This window comes from Pezoporus flaviventris, unplaced genomic scaffold (genome assembly GCF_033815535.1).
Source record: "Pezoporus flaviventris isolate CSIRO_AGI_PZ_B2104156 unplaced genomic scaffold, CSIRO_AGI_Pfla_v1 ptg000021l, whole genome shotgun sequence".
NCBI classification, from domain to species: Eukaryota; Metazoa; Chordata; class Aves; order Psittaciformes; family Psittacidae; genus Pezoporus; species Pezoporus flaviventris.
Window position 1 is genome coordinate 8,861,628 of NW_026892569.1, and position 25,777 is coordinate 8,887,404.

Genomic DNA, 25,777 nt, shown 5'->3' on the forward strand with positions numbered 1-25,777 from the left:
AGCATCAACATTCTCTCTTCAGTAGGCTGTATCTCCAACACTGAAGCAAAACCACATGCTTGCACCTTTTGCTATTCAGAGTTTTATTTGTTCTTTTTTGCTTTGTGAATCAGCAACTAAAGAAACTTTTGTTATAACTATTGCAAATCTGGCAATCTAGCTATTCTTGTGAAAGCTTATTGCCTAGATCTTAAATTCCTTAATACATGGAAAGAAATCTAATACCATTTTTTGCATAGCTTATTTCCCAACATTTTAATGAACCTTATCGACACTGACATTCTTTGCTATTCCTGTAAAAGAGCAAGACTCCTACTTCAGCTGAAGCGTCCTCTTCCTCTTGTATAATAAGCCTCAAATTTGCCATTCCTAAGACCTTCAAACACAAAACTTGGGTAAACCAATCATGACAAGTTTGCCTCTGTGAAACAAAGTTTAAAGATACAGAAGACCGTACGCTGCAGAAAGATACAGTCTTTGAGGGCCAGGCAGTTAACATACCAAAGTCAGTCCAATTCTGCTAAATATATGAAACCAAATTAAAAATATGGTGGTTTTATTTTCCAGAGTTATTCCTGTGCCCCTGGTACACTAGTCATTTGTATGTCCCTTCCCTGTACCTTCCCTAAGAAATATAACCTAAGGCCTGGAGAAAGTCCAGGTCTTTGAAGGCAGCTATATTATGAAATTATGTTCCAGCTATTCACAGGCGGGACAGGGGAAGAAACTATCAATGGCTTGAGAAAGAGGAATTTTTACATGACTCTTGGATATTCAGCAAATTATTTTGAATCAGAACAGTAGGATAATGGTTTCTGGTAACATGCATACTTATATGAAATAGGCAGAAGACGATTATGAGAAGCATTTCATATTTGACAAAGGGGTAGAGACTGAAGGACAGTAACAAAAGTTAATTCTAACTATTTAAATAAACTTCGAAAAAACTAATAGACAAAAGCAGCTCTGGAACTGCAAAAAATGTATCCCTTACTATCCAATTCCTAGTATCACCAGTGCTTGCAGTGGGGCGGGGAGGTCAAGGAGATAAAATTGACAGTGACTGGAGACCTAAGAGTGTAGAAGAAAGTGCCCTTAATTCCCAGCATTTCCCAACCAGTTGCTTTAGTTTCTCAGAAAACATATTAGTTTAATTCTCTGCTTTGGTCAAAATTCCACCCACCAGTGATTACTAATACCAAAATTAATTTCTTCTGCTTCTCATCCATTAGCTTTCTATTCCAGTGCGCTGAGAGCTCTGAAAGACTGAATGAACAAGAGAGAAGACAGATTCCAGCTTTGGCACTATTTTAAAGAACTAAGGAATTAAGAGCATAAGGGAGGAAGATACGGTTGCATTAGGGGAAAACATGTTCACAAGCTCAGCAAAATACGTAAGATTTGGCCTTTCTCCAGCTAGGATTTAAAAGCTAAGAAGCTGGTACACAACCAGGTTTCAAGAACTGCAAAACTTCAGATTGAAAGCATCTTTAAACTAAATATTAACAACATAGCTTACAAGATGTCATTCTATGTAGGCTTTTTAATGTAGCGTTGAGGCTGTAGAAAATCAGTAGTCTTCAGTTATTTTTTCCACATTCAACCTCATTTCCACCATTTTCAGCTTTTTTCCATAGACAGCATTCTTTCCAATGGAGACTACAGCAGAATCTATCATTTCAATGGTAAACTGACACAATAGAAAACTCAGTTCCTGAATAACTTCACTTGCTGCTATAAAGAAGTTTATCTTCCTCAACTTGTTTCAAGTGCAGCGGCAGAAAATCAAATAGCAAAACTAACAAAAAAACAGACGCAAGTGTTCAGGATTTGAAATATGTTTATGCATGACAATGTACCAGTTTCTCAGAAATATACTCAACACATCAGCTCTATACTCCAACCTGCAAAATACAGAAAGCAGAATATTTTAGATAAAGTTCTAAAATGACAAATATTTTGTTAAAGATATAGAAACATTAACACAGTTTGAGTGAATAAGAAATAATTCATGAATGCAATTAATTAAAAATGTATCCAAGTTCCAGTTTACTTTTAAAGCATTTTCAGGGAAGAAAAAAAAAAAAAATCCAGGAATTCTGCGATGTCATTTACACAGTTTGAATGAAAACTTAAAGACACTAGCTAAAAAACAGAAATTCTCAATCCACCAAGGAGACTAGTGCAGAAGATTCAACACAGGAACTCCCGCTCATGCTGGAAAACTGTATTGTTCAGAATGAAGACTACATGTAGTGACAGCAATTCAAACGACTACTGCAGAATATTAAGGGCTTATCAAGCTACTCATGGAGATGAAAAATTGATCCATTTGGACTTTTCACAAATAGATAAAACTGTACAGAATAACTGATAGCATGCAGGCAACTTCCCTTAACAAGACAGCAAAAGACAAAATTTGAACCTCAGATCATTTTCCAAGAATCCACTTGGAACAATCGAATCCAGATTACTGGAAAAACAAGCAGGAATCTTGCTTTTCCAGGCATCTACTAAAAATTTACTTTCCAAAGCGGTCGTACACCGTACAGGTCATACGTCCAAGCTCCCTATAAAAAACTTCAAATGTGCAGGAAAATAATCAAAATCCATAAATACCATGTGCAACAGGAAGAGAGCTGGAGACAGGCTTCACCCAAAGTCTTGAATTCTTAAAATAGAGAGGAAATTGCTAGCCAAAATCTCCAAATCAGCAGACAGTTCCTGCCAATCTGACATGGTCAGATTTCAGATAGTTAAAAGTGAATTTTTAACCCTTGACCAGTTACCAAGGCATATCAGCAAGTCACAAGCAGTAAAACCCATTCTATACTTGCAGTACCTTCAGACAAAAGACAACCTCTATGTCCTCATGTAAACTGAGGGAGAAAATTTATTTCCTGGCCCCTTAGGGTAACCCAGGGGGAACTCTAAAACATAAAACTAATTCAGTATAAATACAGGAGAAACATGCACTGTCTGCAAGTAGCAATATGATCTCCTTTCAGCATTTCTTGGACTAATCAATACTTTGGGTGTCCAGGGACTTGTCTTGGATGCTAACATTTTATCTACTTTTCAAGCTCTCTTTAGTTCTATTTCTTTCATTACTCTTGACTAATGTGCTAATTAGAACCCTGCTTCAAATTTTCATTGTAAATTTATGCATGCCCAATACATAGTTATATTGGGATTCAGAAATAAGTGATACTGGTGCAACAGGTGAAATGCAAACAATCACATAACAAAGCAAATAACTAGCAAAACATTCATCCTTGAAACAGACTGCACATACTACTCTGAGAACAGCAGCTCTAAATCCAGAAACTTGTCTGCTAAGTTACAGAACTTCTCCCTCTATCCTCCCTCATCGCAAACACAGTATCATTAATTCCTTCTGCAACTACTTTCAGGATCCACTGACTTTCAGGCTTTGTTAACGGGTGGCATCACTTTCTAATTAAAATTCTGCCTGTGAAAAGATTCAGGATCCAGCTCTTCACAGGAAAACTTTAAAAGCAGTGATAAACTAAATACAAGAGAATTTGTTCATAGCAAAGAAAATATTTTGACAATACTCTGTGGATCTAACTAGCTGTTCTTAATGTCTAGCATTCCTATGTTTAGAGTTATACAGAAACAAGTAAAGGTTTTCTATGCTCTAGTACTAACTATATTCATGCTTTGATCTGTCAGGCAAATTGGTGTTTTTACTAGACTGAAAGTTCCATCAGACCACACTGTTGCTGAGTTTCTAAGGAACAGACCCATCTATCTTGACTTCCTTTCAAGTAGCATGCACATGATCTCCCTGCAATTTTTACCCTCCTTAGCAGAAGCAACCAAGGTCTTTCTGAAGAAGATTCACACTGTCTTGTTTGTCTGACAACAGTCACATGACAATGCTGATGGCTGCTGGGATGTAGAGGGGCAGAGAGGCTTGACAACAGGCCATATTCTTTCAGTTACGTTAATTCAATCATCCCAGATCCAGTCCCAAAAATGCATTCACAATTGATGCCAGCAGCTGGTGCAGGTGAGTTTGGGATTAAATTCAGGACCTCTCAAAGAAGAGCACAGCCATCACCCCAGTGTTTTCATGAGGCAACACTGTGTGGTATACTTACCTAAGAAGTTGCGATACCACCAACACCTTAGAAATACACATAGGCAGAAGCCTTTTTATATGGAAAGTAAAGCACTTTAAAAAGACTCAAACACAAGTGGTATAAGATCAAACACATAGTAGCATGCACTCATGACTATTTAGTTTATAGAAGGTGACACTTTCCTCTTCAGTAGTTCTGTTCTTCATTTGCCAAACACTGATTTGAAAAAATATAAATAATACTGAAACTAACAAAGTAACATTGTCAGATATAAGCCCCAACCACAATTACTTCTCTTCCATAATTTCTTGTACTTGCTTTCATGTCATACAGTCTTGTTGCGTATTTAGAATTTTACGAAAAAGAGAGCAGAAACAGAAAAAACACTTAGACACTCTAACGCATACTTCAAAAACTGCAGCAAGTACTTTGACAATATCTTTTAAACAAATAAATGACTTTTTCCTTACCTCTCTAAGATGCATGTTTTCTTTTTCCTTCTGATCTAAAATAACTTCTAAATGATTAACCTGAGATTCAGCCTCTGCCATCCTTCGAGTTCTCTCGTTGTCGTCTTCCATTCCTTTAGACGGCAAACCTTTACTTTGCAGCATTTCCAGAAGCTTCTTTATTGACTCATCTCTGGCATTTAGTGTTTGCTTTTGTGTTTCAATCCTAAGCTCCATTTCTTCTAGTGTTTTTCTCAACAGGAATAGCTCTTTAGCTTGTCTATCATGTTCTGCTTGAAGTCTTCGAAAATTCTCCTCTGTGAGTTCAATGGTAAAATGCTCAGCTCCCCGGTTTCCACTTTCCTGCTGGAGAAGATGGTTAAGGTCTCTCTGGGTTCTAAGCTCATCTTGAAGTGCCTGGATTGTCATTTGCAGATGCTGCAATTAAGAAAAGAAAGGGGAAAAAAATCAGTTTAGGATCTCAATGTAGGAGTAATTCTTTGACTAAACGTGTATGCTGTTGCAAAAATTCATTAGAATCAATGACAAAAGTGTATCAAATGACCTCATAAAATAGCAAATGCATGTGACTATTTAGAATGATATTTTTCAAGTGCTTCTAGAAAAAACAAAACACACACACACAAAATAATGGCAGCTACAGATAAAATAAATAGCAAATAAATGCAAACCAACAAACCCAAACACTAGGCTGTGACAGATCCATATGTCGGCATGTACCTGAAAAGCTAAAAGACTCAGTATTCTATGTCTTCTGAACTACTTCATAGACTTAAACGTAATTCAGCCCTTCAAGGTGCTCAACAGTACTGTTGTTTATGAAGTCAATCAAAGCACTCACTATAATTAAAGGGGCTTTGGGGAGGAGCTCAGTTGGGGCTGGTTGGTTTTGGCTTTTAGTTTTAGCAACTAAAGCTATGAACATGTTTAGTAAACAGGATTACTGTATCGCCAACAAGCAAACAAAAAAATACATTAAGCAATACTGATTTTTGAAAAATAAAGTGACTGCAAATAGTCAACAAACCTTTGTTCTCCTGGCATCCAAAAACTGAACAGCATGGTGAATGAAAAATGAAGCAAAAATCAACAGAAATAAAGGTCAGAAGCAAGCAAAGGAGATTCAACAGAAAGAACTGAATTCAACAAAACATACCTTCAACGGAAAAAAAAAAAAAATATTGAGTTATACACAAAGGCACCAACAACTTCACAATACTAAAACAGATAAAACTAAGTTATACACAGACTTCACTCAATAAATGTGACAAAGAAAAACATCTGAAATAATCAACCCCACAGTGAATCAGAATTTGTTTTATCTTGCTGTTCTTTATACTTGATGGTTTTCCAAAACACAATTATCTTGTCCTAAGAGGTTTGTACCACACCTAAGTAAAGGGGTCTTACTCTGTTCAGAGGTTAATTCTTGCACTCTCTGTTCAACATAAATCAAAATCAAAAGGATTTTACCCATGTTAAGATTGGAACATAATTATCCTAAATTACTGTAGCTTATGATGTTCAATTCCCATTATTTTCTTATCTGACAATTTATTTTTCTTTTTTTTCCTCTCTCTATTCACTGCCTACACAGGATACTACATTTATAGAAAAATGAATTCCTGGATAGTCACACACTCTGTACCAGAAGACATATAACTGCAGGAAGCAGGGGACTTAAGTGCATGGCACCATACTTTTTCGATTTAATGGATATTGTGCAACTCTACAGTCTAAAAACAGAAAGGGGGGAGGCCTAAACAACAGAACACCATTTCACTTCATACTACGCTCATGTTTAGCTCAATTACATCTAAAGTTGTCTGCCTGTAATAATATAAACTAAATGAAAAATGCAAAACCTTAAGAAAATAACCCTTAGAAATTACGTCTTCTAACAGTTTTTCAAATGGAAAAAATATCGCTAGTGGTGGAATTCTGTACAGATACACTTTAAATCTGTTCTGACATTAAGTAGCAGTGTTTTAATAAATGTCCAGATCTTATTTCTCTTATTATTTGCATGTTATTAGACACACAGTCACTTAAGACTATACAAACGTCAGCTACCCTTTCACAGCTGTGCTTTTATTTAATAGTAAACATTTTCTTAATCTCATCTTTTTAATTATTCATATTAACTTAAAATTATATTAATATTAGTAAGAATTATATTAACTTATTTATATTCATTAACATTAAAGGTCCCAATAAACTTATAACTACTCTACACGTAGCAACTTTGCAACTTTAAATCTACTAATATGAGTGTTTATGACTGACAGTTTTAGCACAGAAACTTAGTGCATAAATCCAAATCAAATTTTCAAATAATACAGAACTTGTATTAAATTATTATCATGAACAAGTGAATTAACAAAGACATCAGAAGACAATGATAAAGCAGGACAGATGCTGCAAAGTAAACAAAATCAAACCCATTTTCTTTGTAAATGCTTTTTCATTATATGAAGTCATAGGGACATTGTAGATTATCTTAACGAGCCCACACAGTAGCTTTGCAGTGATTCCAAACCAAATGACATCTTGCATTAGAGAATACAAACTTACTGCATTCTCTACTCTTTTGTAGTTTTTTAACACTGGAATTGGAGAATAGATGCTTGAAATTACCAAATTAAAAATAATTCAGATTTTACTAAATAAATTGCAAGTTTCATTTATACAAAAAAATACTCATTTTCTTCACAAACATTAAAGCATAAATATGGATGAAATCCTTGTTTAATTGTACTAAAAAGAAAAGGAAAAAGAAAACCAGAAACAACTTTCACTTTTACATAAAATTCTTCAATGTATGACTATTGAGGTGGAAAAGGGAAGAGAGCAGGTAGGGAGCAGGTAAAAGAAAGTAACATTTCTCTTTTGAGGAAAGAATAAATTCCCGGGGGAAAAAAAAAAAAACAAAAACAAAAAAACCCCAGAAAACACAGTAAATAATGCCAGACACCTCAAAGAATACATTAGAATGTCTCCATTCTCATCTTTAAGAACATTTTAGCTTAGCTGACCGTGTTGCAAGGTACTTTGAAATTACACTCAATAGTTCGTTTCAGTAACATGGCTGGTAACGGCTGGGTTTGGTTTTCTGGAGGAATAGATATTTTCTGTTCATGTTTTGTTGTTGTTACTGGTTGGGGGCAGGGGGTAGCGAGGTGGGACTTAAATCCCAGCTTCTGACAGAAATAAAGTCTGCCTGAGACTCACAGCTGCCATTTACAAAAAGACATTTTTTTTCCAAAGGCTTCAAAAGAAACTGAGTGTTGCAAATGTGTCAAAAACTTAAAAGACCACAATCAAATGAAACATAAAAATTATATTAAATTTTTCATCCATTCTTATAAGTCAAGGGAACAGCTTCATTTTTTATAATTTAGGACTTGGAAACATGTATCTGACCTATCTGGTGCATCCTTACTTTCTGGTTGATGGAAAACTGGGCATGACCTGACAATGTGCACTCACAGCCCAGAAAGCAAACCATACCCTGGAGTACTGTGTCTAGCAACCTATATAATCACATTTGTCACTAAGCACAACAGTAGCTGGGGCTGCTTCTCAGTAACTATGTTAAAACTAACAGCCTCAACTGTGGCAGACTTTGATACAAGAGAATCCATTTTTGTACACCTCCAAGACTTAGAACATTCTTAGAACATGACCAACCAGATTTAGACGTATTCTGGCACAGATTTTTGCATCTGCAGCTAGCTAAGAAAAAGCAAGAACAAATGTTGTGAGGGTGGAAAGAAATTGTATAATTAATTTCAGTGTGGGAGGAACGTAGGAGTGCTGTGAATATCTGTCATGTTGCTGTCATTACACAGACACAGAACTTGATGGGATTTAAAAAAAAAAAGTGCAAGATCTACCATATTTTTCATAATTTCTACTAAAAACAGACCAGCGACCTAAAATATTTCCATGCCAATTTCTTGGTAATAGATAAATAGTTCTCTCAGAACTTTTTCATTCTTTCACTACAGCCTGATTCCAAGAGGCAATCCACAGAACTGCACAGGAAATTCCATTATACTTTCTCTGAATTAAACATATTACAGACTTGACTGGGAAAGCCAACATGAAGGATTTGAAGACAGTGGTTTTATGCTGTTACCAAGTGATGGATTTTGAAATATACATCCATCCACATGCAATTCACCAGTAGTTCTGTAATACAATGTTAATCTAACAAGCTAATTCCTCAGGCAGGAATCACTCAAATTTGGGCACCATGGCCGCTGAAGGATTCCGAGTCTGTTCTTTGATGTTTCTGCTCTAAATAATTTTGTACAGTACTATAACTAAAGGGGACTTGAGTGTTTTTTTCCCCACCTAATGCCTCAATCCTCCCTCTCATTCACCACTGTCTTTTTTTCCCTATCTCCTACAGCTCCATTTTTAGCTCCTGTTTCTTTACCACTCCCAATGACAAAAAAATGTTTTAGCTTTGACTTCTGGAAGTCTCTTGCCTGGCTTTACAAAAAAAAAAAAAAGACTGACAAAAGTCTCTGTCCTCTCAATGCCAGAACTTCCATATAATATGGGGGTCAAATTACCTAACAAAGTGAAAGCCAACTGACAGAAAAACCCTGCAAGTTTAGAAGGAATAGAGTTCAAGAAAGAGAGCAGGTTCAGACAACAGACATCCACACACTGCTGGGTGGGATATGAGATGAGATTGAACTGCCTTACCTTACACCAGGCAGCTGGCAGTTTGGGAATGCAAAGGAGCACATTGGAATAGATTCATAAATAAGACTTCCAGAAGAGCTGGAAATCAAACCAAGCTGAAGATACCAACGTACTCATTCTTTTTTCCTTTTATTAATGCACATAAAAATCACAAAGGATTTTGACACTTCTTTACAATCTGTTATAACCTTTGAAAAGACATGGTCTAACAATGTCTCTGAATTTATTCTTCTAACAACAGCTGATTGTTTAAGCAGTCTCTGCAACTAACTTCTCAATGGTATGGGATATCTTAATAAGCAGCTGCTCACAATCACATCATCTCTAAGGTGCATGTTATGAAAGGAATACAAAGTATTAAAATAACCAGTGTCTTGGGACATAAATATAGACTTTCAGGGATGGATATACAGTTGACATTATCTAGTCTTTGACAGTGGCAAATACATGATGATACAGAAGACTGGAAAAAATCCTACTGTGTAGCTGTACACCGTAAAAAGCTACAACTACATCCAAATACATGTGAACAAGGATAACACCAAATTACACTGTCAAATATACTCTAATTGTGGTAGCACTGCACCAGATACCACAAAGGAGAAACATGACTGCTACTGCTGAACCCAGGACAATCATTTATTCTATAATCTGCCACTGCTCCATTTTCATTCTTCACTATATGAAGCTCTACCACTGAAAGATAACAAACTACTTAAAGCTTTCTTATGAACTGCATCTAAACCAATTTGTGTGTTTGCTGACTTTGGTTATACTACTGAAACAAGTATGAGAATTGTTAAGGATAAACATGCGAATCTTTATTTACTTCTCTTAGAGAAAAATCAAAAAGGGAAGTGGAGATATTCCTTCAGTGGTATAAATGAAGAAATGGATTCTTCCATGCATTTGCTCATCTGTCAAACGTAATTTAAAATTCTGGCATCCAAACACCACCACTGAGGATCAGCTGACAAGAATTCTGCTTGAATAACACAGGACTGACAGAAAGAGGTGAAAAAAGGCAGATGTAATTTGTGAGGAATCACAGGAGATTCAGACCACACACGCAATGCATTTTCAGCATTAAAAATGCAAAAGATGGAGGTGCAAAAGATGTGAGAATTCTCCATAACACCATTTGCTGGTAGAAACATGCATTTGAAAAGGGAGAATTCTTGTTTCCTGGCCTTCCTGGTTTTTAATTTCTTTATGGTTTTAAATTTGGTGCCTGGTCAAATTCTATAAAGTTTGCACTTAACACCATGCTTTGCAAGTTAAATAAGAAATCTTGTCATGTACATTTAAATCTGCATTTCTTAACACAGACATGTGGTAGGTTGACCCTGGATGGAAGCCAGGTACCCACTAAACCACTCTATCACTCCCACACTCTACCACGTGGTCCTGTAGTAGGACCATGTGGTAGAAAATAGGATGGAACAAAATCCCATGGGTCAAGATAAAGGCAGTTTAACAACGCAAAAACCAAGGCTGCACATGGAAGAAAAGAAAAAACAAAAGATTTATTCTGCAGGGCAGACACTGCCCTGAAGTACAGCTTCAGTACATGCAGCAGTTGTTCTACAAGACAAATGGAATAACAAATGCCCCCAGCTTCAAAACCCTAATGGTCAGCCTCAGGTTTCTCCTGATGTTTTCTGCCAGATGCTCCAAATGAGACCATGCTCCCCAACGGCAGTGTAGAGTACATTTTGCACTGCTAGTCCAAGAGCTACTGCACAAGCCATTTCCCGTTTGATATGCTCAAAGGCTTGTTACTGCTGAAGGCCCCACTCATAATAGCTCTTCTCTCAGGTTAACTGATATAGAGGACTTGAACACTGACTATAAACCTGAAATATGCATTCACCAGAATCCCACAAGACCTAGGAAAGCTTGTGTTTCCTTCTTCTTAGCTGGTTGAGACATCGTTGCTATCATGTTGACCACATCAGCAGTGTAGAGTACATTTTGCACTGCTAGTCCAAGAGCTACTGCACAAGCCATTTCCCGTTTGATATGCTCAAAGGCTTGTTATTGCTGAAGGCCCCACTCATAATAGCTCTTCTCTCAGCTTAACTGATATAGAGGACTTGAACACTGACTATAACCTGAAATATGCATTCACCAGAATCCCACAAGACCTAGGAAAGCTTGTGTTTCCTTCTATCTTAGCTGGTTGAGACATCGTTGCTATCATGTTGACCACATCCATAGGCACATGACAGCACCCACCATGCCATTATATTTCTTAGCACAGACATATCTAATCTGAACTACCAGACCTCAGTCAGCTTCTCTCTGTCATCTCACACAAATATTTTGGTGCACAAGAACTAAAATTGGAAAGACAGTAGTGCCTAAGAGCTTTAAAGGAAAATGTTGAGTAACTTCAAATAAATTATTTAAGCAGATGTCCTGGGTTCAGCAGTAGCAGTCATTTTTCTCCTTCTTGGTAGCTGGTGCAGTGCTGTGTTTTGACTTCCAGCCTGGGAACAGTGCTGGTGATACCGATGTTTTCGGTTGTTGCTAAGTGTGTTTACCCTGACCAAGGACTTTGTGAGGCTCATGCTCTGCCAGGGAGGAGGGGAAGCCGGGAGGAAGCAGAGATGGGACGCCTGACCCAGGCTAGCCAAAGAGGTATTCCATACCACAGCACGTCATGCCTGGGGAGGGGGTAACTGGGGGTTACCCAGAAGCACAGCAGTTTCTGGGTCGGACTCGTTTTTCAGCAGGTGGTATTGTATTCTCTTCCCTTGTTATTTTCCCTTATCATTGTTGTCGCTGGTAGTAGCAGTGGTGATTTGTGTTGTACATTGGTTGCTGGACTGTTCTTGTCTCAACCCATAGGAGTTGCACTCCTTCGATCCTCCTCCCCATTCCTCCAGGAGCGGGGAAGGGGAGAGCCCGGGGGGGTGGGGCTCAATTGCTCTCAGCCCAGCACCACTCACTGGGAGTGAGTGAACAAGCTGTCTGGCTAGAGTTTAAACCACAACAGCAGAATTATACAAGTCTTTGAAAATAACTTTTTGCAATATATAAGCTGTATATTAAAGATGTAAAGAGATAATACTACATAACTATTCCACCACAAAAATCTCAAAGAGAGATGTTTAGAGCATGAATGACAATCCAGAATATTGCTGATCATGTACAGTTGAGCACATTAATGGGAAATTACAGATACAGCTCTATGACATAATTCCTATTTTAAGCTTCTGAAGTGCTAAAGCCAAATAAGTGAGACCAAGTGAGCAAACACTCTCACAGAATTTCCAAGGATATTGATACTTTGAATATTTCTGGCTATCTATTTAATAAGCAAAAGCAAAAAAAGAGAGCATTGTGAATAAACAAGGTCACATTTCAAACACTGAAAAAAATGGTGGTATTTCATCTTCAGTCCCTCCTTTTTCTGTTTGATGTCTTGCTATGAAGTTTACGAGCATATGGCAGAAAGCTCCCTATTACCTTGAAAAAAAAATAAAAAATAAAAGAATCCTTTTCCTAGTAAATACAGTGCACTCTGGGATCCCTTTTCTTGTTTTGCAGTCTACTGCCAAAGAAGCATCCTACTTCTTTCATTTTAAAAATATAAAATCTGAGGACAGAAATGTCTGTGGACATTGTACAAGTTCTGCTGAAGCTATCAGAGAAAACTGCACATAAAGGAAAACTGTATTGGTACCCAAATGGTGTTTCCAATAATAAGGTCATAAAGGACAGAGATGGCTGCCATCATCAGTAAGTGGTAATGGAGAAAACACTCAATGATGTTAATTACATTAGAAATATTTTTTAAAATATTTCCATAATATACAGCACCTATTTGTTTCTCAGGTGACCTTAATATGTCACATACTGGAGAAGCTAACAGGGGGAAACAGCCCCATACAGCTTGTCAGTTCCTCAAAAAGAAAATCCAGTGATTTTTACACTATATTGAAAGACACAAAATAAGCAAGAGAAGACTAAACAAAACCTTGGCACTGCACTGCAAACACACATGTTTAATTTACATGTCCCATAGGTGCTTGAAGTTTCTATACAGGAAAACATTGACATAAGACAAACACACAGCATCACTGAAAGCTGTGGGAATGGGGCATCTTTTTGTATGACCTTCTTACTCTCGACATGTTTTGATTTTGAAACTTTCTAACTACATTCTTTTAAGGCAGCCACTATAAAAATCTTAAATTATTCACATGGTGACTTCAAGCCTGCTATATTTTAATCAGGCAAAAGACATGGAAGAGCACACTTCAGCTTCCAACTTTTTTTCACTGCTAGGAATAGTACTGCAAGTTGATTAACCACAATACATAATCATTTCCCATTGAAACAATTTGAAAAGGAGCTTTAGAACTGTGTGTTCTGCTACTGTTAAAGAGAAAAAGTAAATCAATACAGAGATTTCAGTAGCTCCGATCAAAACAGCGTTTAGATGGATCCAACAGAGAAAAACGATGCATCACAAAGCAAGACAACCATCTGGAAAGCCATTTCATCCTGAGTTACCAAAGAAATGCAGATAAGTAGGAAAGAAAAAAAATCACTAAGGAGACAACATTTGGGCCTCAAAAGTCCTACAATTTGCAAAAATGTGTTTTCATAAGTGGGGAGACATTGGGTTCACAATGAGCTTTGTTAAATTTATATTTATTCTTATCAGATTTAACAGCAGTATGTTCTTGTTTATGACCTAAAAGAATCCAGTACATTCAGTAACCAAAAAATCTGCTGTTTTTACGTTTTCCCAGAAGATGGCACTAAATCCATATCCTGAAGAAAATCATTACCAAGCACTAAAATATGAAAGAAAAGCTGTTATCACACACCTAAAATAAAAAAGTAGCTTTATATAAGAATTGTAACTAATTGTCAAACTAACTTTAGATAAATTTGTAAGTATAGAAAAATAAAATTCACAGCCTAAGCTAGGTCCTTCCTCAGAAGAGAAACTGAAATGTCAATCCTGAGTCTGAAACTGGATTGCCTTGCAAAGGATAATTAGAAAGCAAACATAAGACAACTGAACTTAATATCCAGTAGTAAAGCACCCTCTAATTTGGAACTCCCCAAGCACATAGACAAGTATCCTCTCCAGAATTACTTAAATGAAGACCAGGGGATCCCTAAACAAAATATTGCCCAAACTGAAAACAAAGCATTACTAGTCTGGAACCTTGCTTAATTATTAAGTTTAAACCCTTAACTAACAGGCTGACTTACCATCACTAATCAAAAATAGCTGCTATTTTTTTCACAAAACTATGTAGAAGGCTGGGGATGGAGTGCTGGTGTGTGTTATTTTATGCAGAGGGATTTTTTCTCCTGATCAGAGTTTTGCAAAATTTACTAATCCCCGACTCACATTTAGCACTTAATAACAAATCAAGTTACCTTGGCTCTTTGTTCCAATTTCTGATATGGAGCCACAATATTTCTAAGCTAGAAATTATTTCATGCTCCTGGTTACACTTAACACTGGTCAGCCAATGACAAACATTATCATATCACGCTGTTTGCACTGCAAATACTAACAGCCAGATGCAACATTTTGTACCTGCATGTTTAAATATGGGACACAGGCTTCACTCCTAAGAAGCAATTATTAATACAGGACAGCTACATACATCAAAGAATGGTTCTATCTCTATGTCTTCCTAATCATTATCCAACGCTCAGTACTGCACAAACAATTGACTTTTAATTAAACAGTTAAGTATTTAGGATTTTAATATTTTAAGACTTACATTCTTTAAACATTACTATAAAATCTGTTGTATTTCTGTAAGAAAAAATATACCAAACTAACAGTATGATTTTGGAACTAAACCACAAACAGCAAGAAATTTCTCAGCTAAGACTATAGATCTATGAAACTACTACAGGGTAGCAACTGAATGCAGTAAATATTGCATTTTAAACTACTCTAAAGTTCTTTACAGATGTGATTCCCCCCCGCCCCCCCATATGTTGGCAGATTCTTTTTCCCCCAAGTACATGCCATAATCTTAATTACTACAGTGCTGAAACAGTAGACTATCCATATGCTAGTCTACTATTTAGTAGTGGTTTAAACTCATGAAGCGCCCAGAAGCCTCCAGGGAGCCCCATGTTGCCAACTCCAATTAAATAAGCAGGTACTAAGGGTCATTTGGGGCCAACTGCATCCCACAGTGCTGAATTTTAAATTGTTAGCATTGTTGTGTTTTCTGCCAACAATCCAACAGTCTCCTGTATCACATATTTTCCTTATCCTCAAACCCCTTTTAAATAAGCATGCTGTAGGACTATTCCATTTATACAGCTATAAAAAAAAAAAAGAAAAAAAAGAAAAAAGGAATTATGGAAGCTCTCCAACTGCTTTTTAACTGGACACAAAACAAACATTAAGGTAAAGTGATTTCAGGATCTGGTCTGTGCTCCAAGCCTTACACAGAAAGCAATGCAAAGCCTCGCAAGCACACCACTACTACCGATTTAATTTCAACCACCCTATGCTGAGGATAAGAACACCAAAACATCTGTGGGGTGAGTAAGGCATTTTTAAAAACACCTTGGAGTACAAAAGGCTTATTTAGTTGCAACTGCTAGGGTTTTTTCCCCTAATCACATGCTTGCACATCTGTTAGCTATATAATACAAACTCATTGCAGTTTAAGTACAGATTTGTGATCAGAATGAATATCCCCTCCAACACATCCTCCCTTAATCCCCAGTTTTAGCACTGTATGACCAGAGAGGATTTGTTCTATGCTGTTTAAAAGGAGGCAAGAGTATCGAATCAATACTCATGTTGTCATCCAACACACTCCATGCATCCTGCTCAGCAAATGTCAGCTTCTGTCAATAAATTAATAAAATGTATGGGCTCTTTCAACTCTTTAAGAAATTATGCAGCCTGATATCTCTCTACTACTTAATTCATCCTCAGATACATCTTTATAACAGGATTATTTTATCTTTCTCTCGAGCAGTACACAAAGCACGGAGCATATTAACTATTTGAACTGGCTTTACAGCTTTCAATTTTGCTTGATTCCTCCTTCCTCTTCTATAGTCCACATTTTCTCCATATTTTCCTATATGTTTGCACAAATTCTCACTCTTCTATCTAGTTTACTTTGCCCAACACATATTTTCCAGTTGCAACTTTCATTTAACCCTAACATTTCCCAGATAACATGATTTCAGTAAAACTCACGCAGTAGCAAAATCTTGAACACCTGTGTTATAATGGGTGGGGCCTTTTACTTTCTTGAGTGTATACACAGACAAGATGACTACTAAAAATAAATAGAAAATAAAACAACAATGAGCAAAATAAGCTATTTTCCAACCTGACAGAACAATTTAAAAAGCCCTTATAGCCATACCTGAAGCAATTTAATTTTACAAAAAGTGTCAGCTATAGCAGGCAAAACATACTGCGTACGTTTCAGTATGCCTAAAAGGTCTTCCATGAACAAAGCAACATGCTATTCAGCATTTAAAGAAATATCACTAAATCCACTTCACAAAAGCCCAAAGTAATGGCATGCATTGTCACTGCTTTGCAGTGAGCCACCATACACACGTAACAGCACTGTCTGGGAAATTAAAATGATGCCTTTTTCCAAGTATAACTTCTAGAGAAACTCCACTGAGATGATTAGGTTGAAAGCAAAACATCAAGTAACAATTACAAAGATCAGAGAAACTCAATCTTCTTTGCTGTGCTACACATGCTTTTAACTTCACTTCTTGGATAAAAATAACTATATAAAAGTGAACTGAGCTTTATAACAGAATGCAGCTCATCTATCAGCTTTCATTAGAAAAACCATCTGATTTAAACAGAAAGCTTCATGGTCCTTTATTATGCTTGCTTTGTGGTGTTGCAAAAGTTTGCAAGTTTTAATGTTTCTGCTATAGATGTGTTCACAGACTGCACTGGCAACCATTGTTTAGTGAGACAGGTGTGCTCATACAAAATGTTTCTCAAGGAAAACAGTAATATTTTTCTTCTTTTGAAGTATTACAGTGCTTTCTTTCACACCAATTACAATTTCTATCCTGTCTTTCATAAAAGACAAACTAGCAAACTCATAGTTCATGCATTGTTGCAGTTAATTCTCAGAAGTCAAACTACCCAGGTTCAGTACTACGCTTCATTCATGTTCTTAGATCATTTAATTATCGTAAGATAAATTACTGTGATATCAGACATCATTCGAGACCCCAAATTAGAATTCTAAGAGAATCTGAGGTAAAAATATATTTCTTTAAGTACAATTTCCTTACACAATAATCTGGTAAACTAAAGACACTACTGAAAAACATAACAGAAAATAATCAAAGGTAAATTGATTTCTATATAAAGGTTATGGGATATACATTTCTATCTGAAAGCAAAGGGAGACGAAGCTACATTCCATCCCTGCTCTGGCTGCAGTTTATTGATCTTTAAGTGCAAAGCAGTTGGGAATCAGCTGAAATCACAAATGAACCCCTTCCTACCCTCCATCTCATTGCTTGTATGGCAAAATAAAATTTAAAAAATAAATCAAAGAGCCCTAACACTGAAGGAAGAGCGTGACAAGCAATACGATGCCTTAGTCTTTTTCACAAACTCCAAACCGGTCCCTCTTAGCCCAGGTAACACTCAGCAGTCCTTACTGTTTTTGCATCAAATAAAAAAAGTAAAAAAAAAAAATCAAACCCTGATTGCAAGCCCTTCACTTGAAATTCCTTCTCTAACAAACAAGAGAATCACCGCTCTACAAGGAGGTATTTTTACACTAAATTCTTAGTAACTAAAATAGCATATTCTCCTATTCTTGAACAGTTTATATGCACTGACTGTACAGAAAAATTGGTATTTCTAACAACTGCACTACTGCTGGAAGTAATAAAATGCTGAATTGTAGTTCTCTAGGGCATTCTAACCACACTAAGAATTGGAAGAGGTCCTGCTCCGATACATTCTGATGCTGTACAGAAGAGATCACTAACAGCAGCAAAGCAGGAATCACAAAGGAATTGTTCTCCACTACGCGCAGTGCTATGGCTCCTGTAATTTCCAATAAACCTTCTCGCACAATCTGTAAAGTAAATGCATTTATGTCACCTGCTAGGATGTGTACAGTAAAATCTGAGCCAGACTTCTCTGCATTAAACTATTATGCTACTCAGGGGATCAGAAAGCCCCATCCAAAGGAAGTTCCTCTAGCAAACACAGTTTATCATGAGAACTTGTACCAGTCACTATAAATTAAAAACAATATAAAAGTCTGCATCTTAAGCCATTTAATGTATTGCAATTAATACTTCTGAAGAAAACTGAAAAACAGAAAAAAGCTGGTTTAATTCCGCAGCTATTAAGTCTCTTTACCAACAAAATTCTATTAGCCCAAGAAGGCAAGCTTGTATATAGCCCTACATTTAAAATGAGACAACAGAAGTCTGTTAACATTATCATTTTGATTGAGCGCAACCTCAGCAAGTTTCCCGATGACACCAAGCTGTGTGGTTTGGTTGATACCCTGGAGGGAAGGAATGCCATCCAGAGGGACCTTGACACACTTGTGAGTTGGGCTGATGCCAACCTCATGAAGTTTATCCATGACAAGTGCAAGGTCCTACACCTGGGTCAGAGCAATCCCAGGCACAGCCACAGGTTGAGCAGAGAAGAGATTCAGAGCAGCCCTGTGGAGAAGGACTTGGGGGTGTTGGTCGATGAGAAAATGAACATGAGCAGGCTTTAGTGTTTGCTTGCAGCCCAGAGAGCCAACTGTATCCTGGGCTGCATCAAAAGGAGCGTGACCAGCAGGTCGAAGGGGGTGATCCTGCCCCTTTATTCTGCTCTCGTGAGACCTCACCTGGAGTATTGTGTACAGTTCTGGTGTCCTCAACATAAAAAGGACATGGAACTGTTGGAACAAGTCCAGAGGAGGGCCACGAGGATGATCAGGGGACTGGAGCACCTCCTGTATGAAGACAGGCTGAGAAAGTTGGGGCTGTTCAGCCTGGAGAAGAGAAGGCTGCATGGAGACCTCATAGCAGCCTTCCAGTATCTGAAGGGGGCCTACAGGGATGCTGGGGAGGGACTCTTCATTAGGGACTGTAGAGACAGGACAAGGGGTAACAGGTTAAAACTTAAACAGGGGAACTTTAGATTGGATATAAGGAAGAAATTTCCTGTTAGGGTGGTGAGGCACTGGAATGGGTTGCCCAGGGAGGTTGTGAATGCTCCATCCCTGGCAGTGTTCAAGACCAGGTTGGACAAAGCCTTGGGTGATATGGTTTAGTGTGAGGTGTCCCTGCCCATGGCAGGAGGGGTAGAACTTGATGATCTTAAGGTCCTTTCCAACCCTAACTATTCTATGATTCTAACTGACATGTTTTGTTAGAGATGTACAGAGAAACCAACATTAAACATAACATACTTCTTTGTGCTTCTGAGTAGACATTCTTAATTGCAGCTTGTAGATAAGCTGCTGCTGAAACCAGCAAACAGATTGATGATTACTGGCTAATGGACTTATTCCCATTTTACAGGGGGAAGATAAAGTTGCTCCTAATGATAGGAAAATATCCCATGCACATTTATTAGAAATTATTTCTAAACAACAAAAAATTAATTATGACCTTTTCTCCAGGAATGATCATAAAATGTTTCATGTTAGAAATGACCTTAAGATCATCTAGTTCCAATCCCCCTGCCATGGGCAGGAACACCTCACACTAGACCAGATTGATCAAGGCCTGTCCAACTTGGCCTTGAACACTGTCAGGGATGGAGCACTTACCACTTTTTTGGGCAACCTTTTCCAGTGCGTCAGCACCCTCACAGTAAAGAGCTCCTTCCTTAAGTCTAACTTAAATTCCCCCCATTTCAGTTTTAACCCGTTACCCCTTTTCCTATCACTACAGTCCCTAATGAAGAGTCCCTCTCCAGCATCCTTATAAGCCCCTTTCAGATACTGGAAGGCTGCTATGAGGTCTCCATGCAGCCTTCTCTTCTTCAGGCTGAGAAGCCCCAACTTTCTCAGCCTATCTTCATATGGGAGGTGCTCCAGTTCCCTGATCATCTTCATGGCCTCCTCTGGACTTGCTCCAAAAGCTCCATGTCCTTCTTATGTTGACGACATCAGAACTGCACACAGTACTCCAAATGAGGTCCCGTGAGATCGGAGTAGAGGGGCAGGATCACATCCCTCGACCTGCTGGTCATGCTTCTTTCAATGCAACCCAGACCACAGTCGGTTTCTGGGCTGCAAGCGCACACTGCTGTCTCATGTTCAGTTTCTCATCGACCAACACCACCAAGTCCTTTTCCACAGGGCCACTCTGAATCACTTCTCTGTCCAACCTGTAGCTGTGTCTCTGATTGCCCTGACCCAAATGCCACTTAGTGATATGGAACTGTGAGCCAATGAGGTAGAAGTGCAAAAATCAGAATGGCCAGACAGTGTGGTGGAAGACATACAGGAGAAAAGTACCAGGCATTAAAAAGTATGATCACAGAGTTCAGGAAAGAGAGATTAGAAGTCCTAGATGAGAGAATAAAATGGAACTTCAAAGCCATTATACTACTTTTTATCTCTAACAGGAACACCTGCCAGTATGACAGCAGAGAAAAGTGCACTGCAGGCTTTATTTTTTCATACATTCAATTGCTGTATCTGATACAGAGATGTTAAATGATCACAGAAGAGAACACAGGTGGTCAATGGAACACTGTCCTTTTGTTAAAGTCTTAAACCATTATCTCAGGCAAACCAGGAAATAATTCTACACAATGCTTTCCCTTCTCTTCCTGCTTCAATTCCTCTGTTAGCATTTATTTACCTCATTAAAAAAAAAAACAAACCTAAAATAACAAGATAACTGTTTTAAACCTGTAATTTTACCCACAAATATGACATCCTGACCTCACTGATGCCTACAGCAATGAACCAGAGCTGCAGCTCAAAGGCTTATGTCAGATCTTTTTTATTTCTAACTTTAATCATAATTCAATGGAATAATGAACCAGTTTAAAAAAAAAGGCAAAAAAGAAAAAACCACACATTCAATCTATTCAATTAATGTCAAATGAAGTCTATGGGTTTTTTTTTCCCCCCCCTCTATTAAACTATCTTCTTCCTGAAATACCTTAAGAAGCTACCTAGCCACAATCCATCTGCCTCAGAGTCTCTCTTTAATGTTCCCAGGGAACACAAGTTCAGCGCTAGATATTGATATTTGTCTACTAGGATAAAAAAGTCTAGGCCTCTTTTACTGTGAAACTTTGACAACATGAAAAAAGCCTTTATAGAAAAGCGTAACTTAAAATAGCATTCTGCCATCTCTACTGCCAAAAACCTTAGTAAAACACATTATACTTTTTAGAAAGGGTTTTTGTTGTCCTCTTTTTTTTTTTCCTTTGATAAACAGAACCTACAGAAATCCTGAATAAGTGCTATCCATATTCAATACAAACCAAATACCAGGCTATGATGATGTGAATAACCATTCCATTTTCCTCTGTGTTCCAAATTGTTCATCACAATGAATACTTATTGACAAAGCAAATTCTAGGAAACATCTTAAGCACTTTTTCTAGTATTGATTACTTTAAAAGATAAAGGCTGTCTACTCAAAAAAAAAAAGAAAAACCCCACACTTCATCACTGTATGCACATTTATATATGAAAATCCTGTTCGTTGCTGTAAAATGGAAACAGGTATCTGGTTTAGCCTCCTTCCTTTTCATCTCTCAGTTCACTCAAATCCTAGAAGCTGTCTATGTTAGTGTAATCTGTAACAGGTTTCTTGTACTAGCATGGGAGAAACTGAAAATTGTTTCTGAGAAAACAATAAAAGTAGTCCACTCATAGCCCACTGGTCGAAAAAAAACTGTGGAAAGGACAGCAGCAGATGCTATATCATCACAGTATGGCTCCATTGGTTCTCTTCAGTTGCAAAAAGAAGGAAAAATAACCCTCTTAAGGAAAATCTTTTTGTACATTTCACACCCACGTCAAGCTCACAATGCTTTGCTGTCTATGTAGCATCAAGGTCTTAAATTCTTTAGACCTTTTTCCACTTTATAGCAAGTGAATTGCCAAATAATCTATTCATTATTTCCAGGCAATCATTCTTCTGTGAGTTCACTTTATTCTGTTTAGGAGAAGTCGTATTTGGGGGGGGGGAGAAAAAAAAAGTTAAATTTGCATAGTCCTAAACTCTAGCTGGTCAGTAACATTCTTGCTTTAAGACCTTTGCTTCTTTTTCCTCCAGTGACACAGGATGTTTAATCATGCTGGACCACAGAAGATAAATTCCAGGAATCATGAAATGCAAAACATCCTGACCTCCTTGGAGAGTAATACCAACTGTTTACCTGCCAAGTGGAAAGTCTCCAGCCAGCTGAATCATGCATTTTTAACCATCACTAAATAGAATCAAGGAGAAAATGGTTCCAGACATTTCAGAAAACAAAGAAAAATGGCACATCTATTTTGTAGCCAAATAGATTTTAAATAAATACTTCTTCTGAAGAGTCCTTTATCACCTTTTTTCCTCACAGTATCTAGAAATAAAAGGTAATAATGTCTGTAAATCAGGGCAACAAATTGATATTTCCCACTTGGGCAGTCTGACAAAACATCTCAGGAGCCTGTGTTAGAGCCCTATTCAGCTATATTTGTTTAGTCTAACCAAAAGTTTAAAAATAAACCCTAATAATAAAAAGCAAGTGTACTCAGAATTACTGTGCAACTTCACTTACGTATTCTTCTACACTAAATCCATTTCTAAAGGTTTGAAATTAAACTGTGCTGAAAATTATCCCAATGACAGGTTTGCAAACTACAAACACACCTACAAAAGAAAGTGTGCTTGTACTTTTTGTGTTAAAATTCAATTTACGAGACAAAATACCAAAAGGTTATGATGCACAGATAGGATTTTTTCTAGTCCTGAAGCCTGATTCATTGCAAGCATCTGATAAAACTATTCAATGGACCAATGCACTGCAGCTAGTTATGAATATTATCCACATGTAGCCCAATTTCACCAGCCAGTATTCAAACTTTATTTCAGCAGGAATAATGTGAATATTTGAAATAGTTTCAGCTATTCAGAGTGTTCAGAACATTTATGGTTTTGCTGGCTCTTACCCCTCACTGGGAAGCAGAAAGAAATAATAACAAAATTTACATGACGTAAGAAACAAAAAACATGCTTATATAAAAGTTACCAAAAAAAGGAAGCCATTTTGGTCATTTGACTTTAAACTTAACCCTTTAACAGTCTTCCTTCCTCTGAACAGGATAGGACTTCCTTAATTCAAATTTACATGTTAAATTTGAATCACTTCTGGTACTTTATATCTGGTGCCTTGGATTTTAAGTGCTTTCCAAGGTAACTGCTAAGCTTTGTCTATACAGGTCAGAGTAATCCTGACCAGATGGCACACCTCAACATTTTTATTTTCCTTAATAAAATATAACCTGTATTAAACCCTAACGTATCCTAAAATATCCTGTAACTGATCTACTTGACAGTTTTGATTTTAAGTATGTATTTGATAGTGGCAACTCTTGTTTGGACATTGAAATTTTTTAGTGTCTAAACAGGTTTTATGAAGTGAGTTAACACAACCTGCCTGTGAAAAACAGGATCTGCTCTAAGTTTGCAGACAATTCATTTCATTTCACTGCAAGCATGGTTCCAGACAGAGATGTTCTGGCACTTTTTCCTCCTCATTGAGAGACGGAATCCCTAGTTGAGGGAACCAAGATGAAAGAACGTCTGGAACACAGACTGATGCATATGCCCAGACAATGTCACCGTTCATTGATGGCCTTATGTTATTTATGACCATGATCACTCTGTTTTTATTAAGATCAGTGAGAGGTTTGGAACACAGTCCACACAAGTAATTCATCTTTTAAACTTAGAGAGAGATAGGGAATTCCAGATTAAATGTAGTTAGAATAAAACCGGAGTACTTTTCCAGCATTTTTATAGAAAAGACTGTGAGTGAAAAAACATTTTACATAAAAAAATAAATTAAAAAAATAAAATTTTCGAACCATCTTTTGAACAGGGCAAGAAACAGTGGGGCTCCTAAGTCAGACACCATCGGATATTTCTGTACGGGATTCAACAACCACCCCATATTGGATGCTTAGGGAAGAGTATAAGAAGCATAAGCAGAGTGGGACGCAGTTTCCAGTAGCCTTCAGATCAAGTAGTTCTAGGTCCATGTTGGGGATCTATGTATTAACAGTCCCTGAAAGACTTACACAAATTTATGTCATGGCTTCTTGAATTTCTGGAAGGCAAAGTCGTACAGCAATGAGCTAGCAACTTAACTCCCAGTTTTTTGCTTAAACGTCTTTTTTCCTCATTCTGATCATGCTACTTTCATCTGCTGTTTCCAAATTCTCACTTAATGAAAAATATTTTCTCAGGGTTTTTTTCATGCTGCACAAACTTTCACAGATTTTTATTACACCCCACTTCTGTCATCTTTTCCAAACTTGGTAGACTTTCTATATTTTTCTTTACCCTTTCTCTCTTTCTCAGTATTACCTTCCCTAGTCCTACCCTTTTTGAGGTTAAGTGGATCTGAACTTGCACAGAATTCAGGATATAAATGAACCACAAGATATAAACTGTCACTGTAACATTCTCTAGTTTACATGTCATTCCTACTTCCCTTTTTATTTCTAATTTTTGCTGAGCCTTTTTGAATGTACCAAGCATGCAAGGTGACATTTCAGTAAAAAAATCTATTATAACTCAAACTTTTCTGTGTTCTAATAGCTCAGTGAGCATCACTGTCTATATAAATTTAAGACTGCTTTACCCTCACGTGCACTACTTCTTCACTTATCAGTACTGATTTTCATTTACAGTTTTATCATACATTCGTTCAGTACACTCCTGCAACTCTTTCCAGTCAGTATTCACCATTATCCTGATTAAGAATATCACCAAAAGATGTACTATACCCTTTGGCCCCTTTTTCATGTAATTACTCTGTTGAACAGAGGAGATCCCTTTGGGACTCCATAAGCAATCTCCCCGATTTGTTTCGGCCTGTTACTATTCCATGAGTTATTCTACAAGTGGTTAACGCACGTGAAGGAACTTTAAGTTCACATCAGATTAGTTATTTTAAGAACCTTTGACAGGTAAGTTGAAAAAAGCTTTTCAAAATCCTGTATGACTATATCAACTATGTCATCAATCAGCAACTCCTTGGCATTCACAAACACAAAAGTTACTGAATAATAAATAAGGATGAACAGATCAGTTTCTATCAGGTTTGGATTCTAATGACTGGGGGGAATATTCCTACATTCAATCTGATAGAAAAATAATTATGAAGTTAATCAGAGTTTTCCATACTTTGTGACTTTCTGCCATGGAACATTGCTTATAACACAAAAAATAATGATGATAAACTTTTTTAAATCTCTCTAAGCC

General features: G+C 37.2%; 1 protein-coding gene across 5 annotated transcripts in view; it reads right to left on the reverse strand.

Moving 5' to 3' along the window:
* Positions 1–25,777, reverse strand: part of ERC2 (ELKS/RAB6-interacting/CAST family member 2) — a 501,303-nt gene that overhangs the window by 425,041 nt on the left and 50,485 nt on the right. For 4 of the 5 annotated variants that reach the window (XR_009743831.1, XR_009743829.1, XR_009743830.1 and 1 more), the window contains exons 3-4: positions 5,607–5,630; positions 4,580–4,996 (exon numbers count right to left, since the gene is read on the reverse strand). Coding sequence is in view for 1 of the 5 variants with exons in the window: in XM_061455881.1 (XP_061311865.1) it covers positions 4,580–4,996; positions 5,607–5,630 (441 nt within the window). In the remaining 4 variants the exon portion in view is untranslated. The remainder of the gene's footprint in view (positions 1–4,579; positions 4,997–5,606; positions 5,631–25,777) is intronic. The other variant, XR_009743832.1, reaches the window with a different exon arrangement.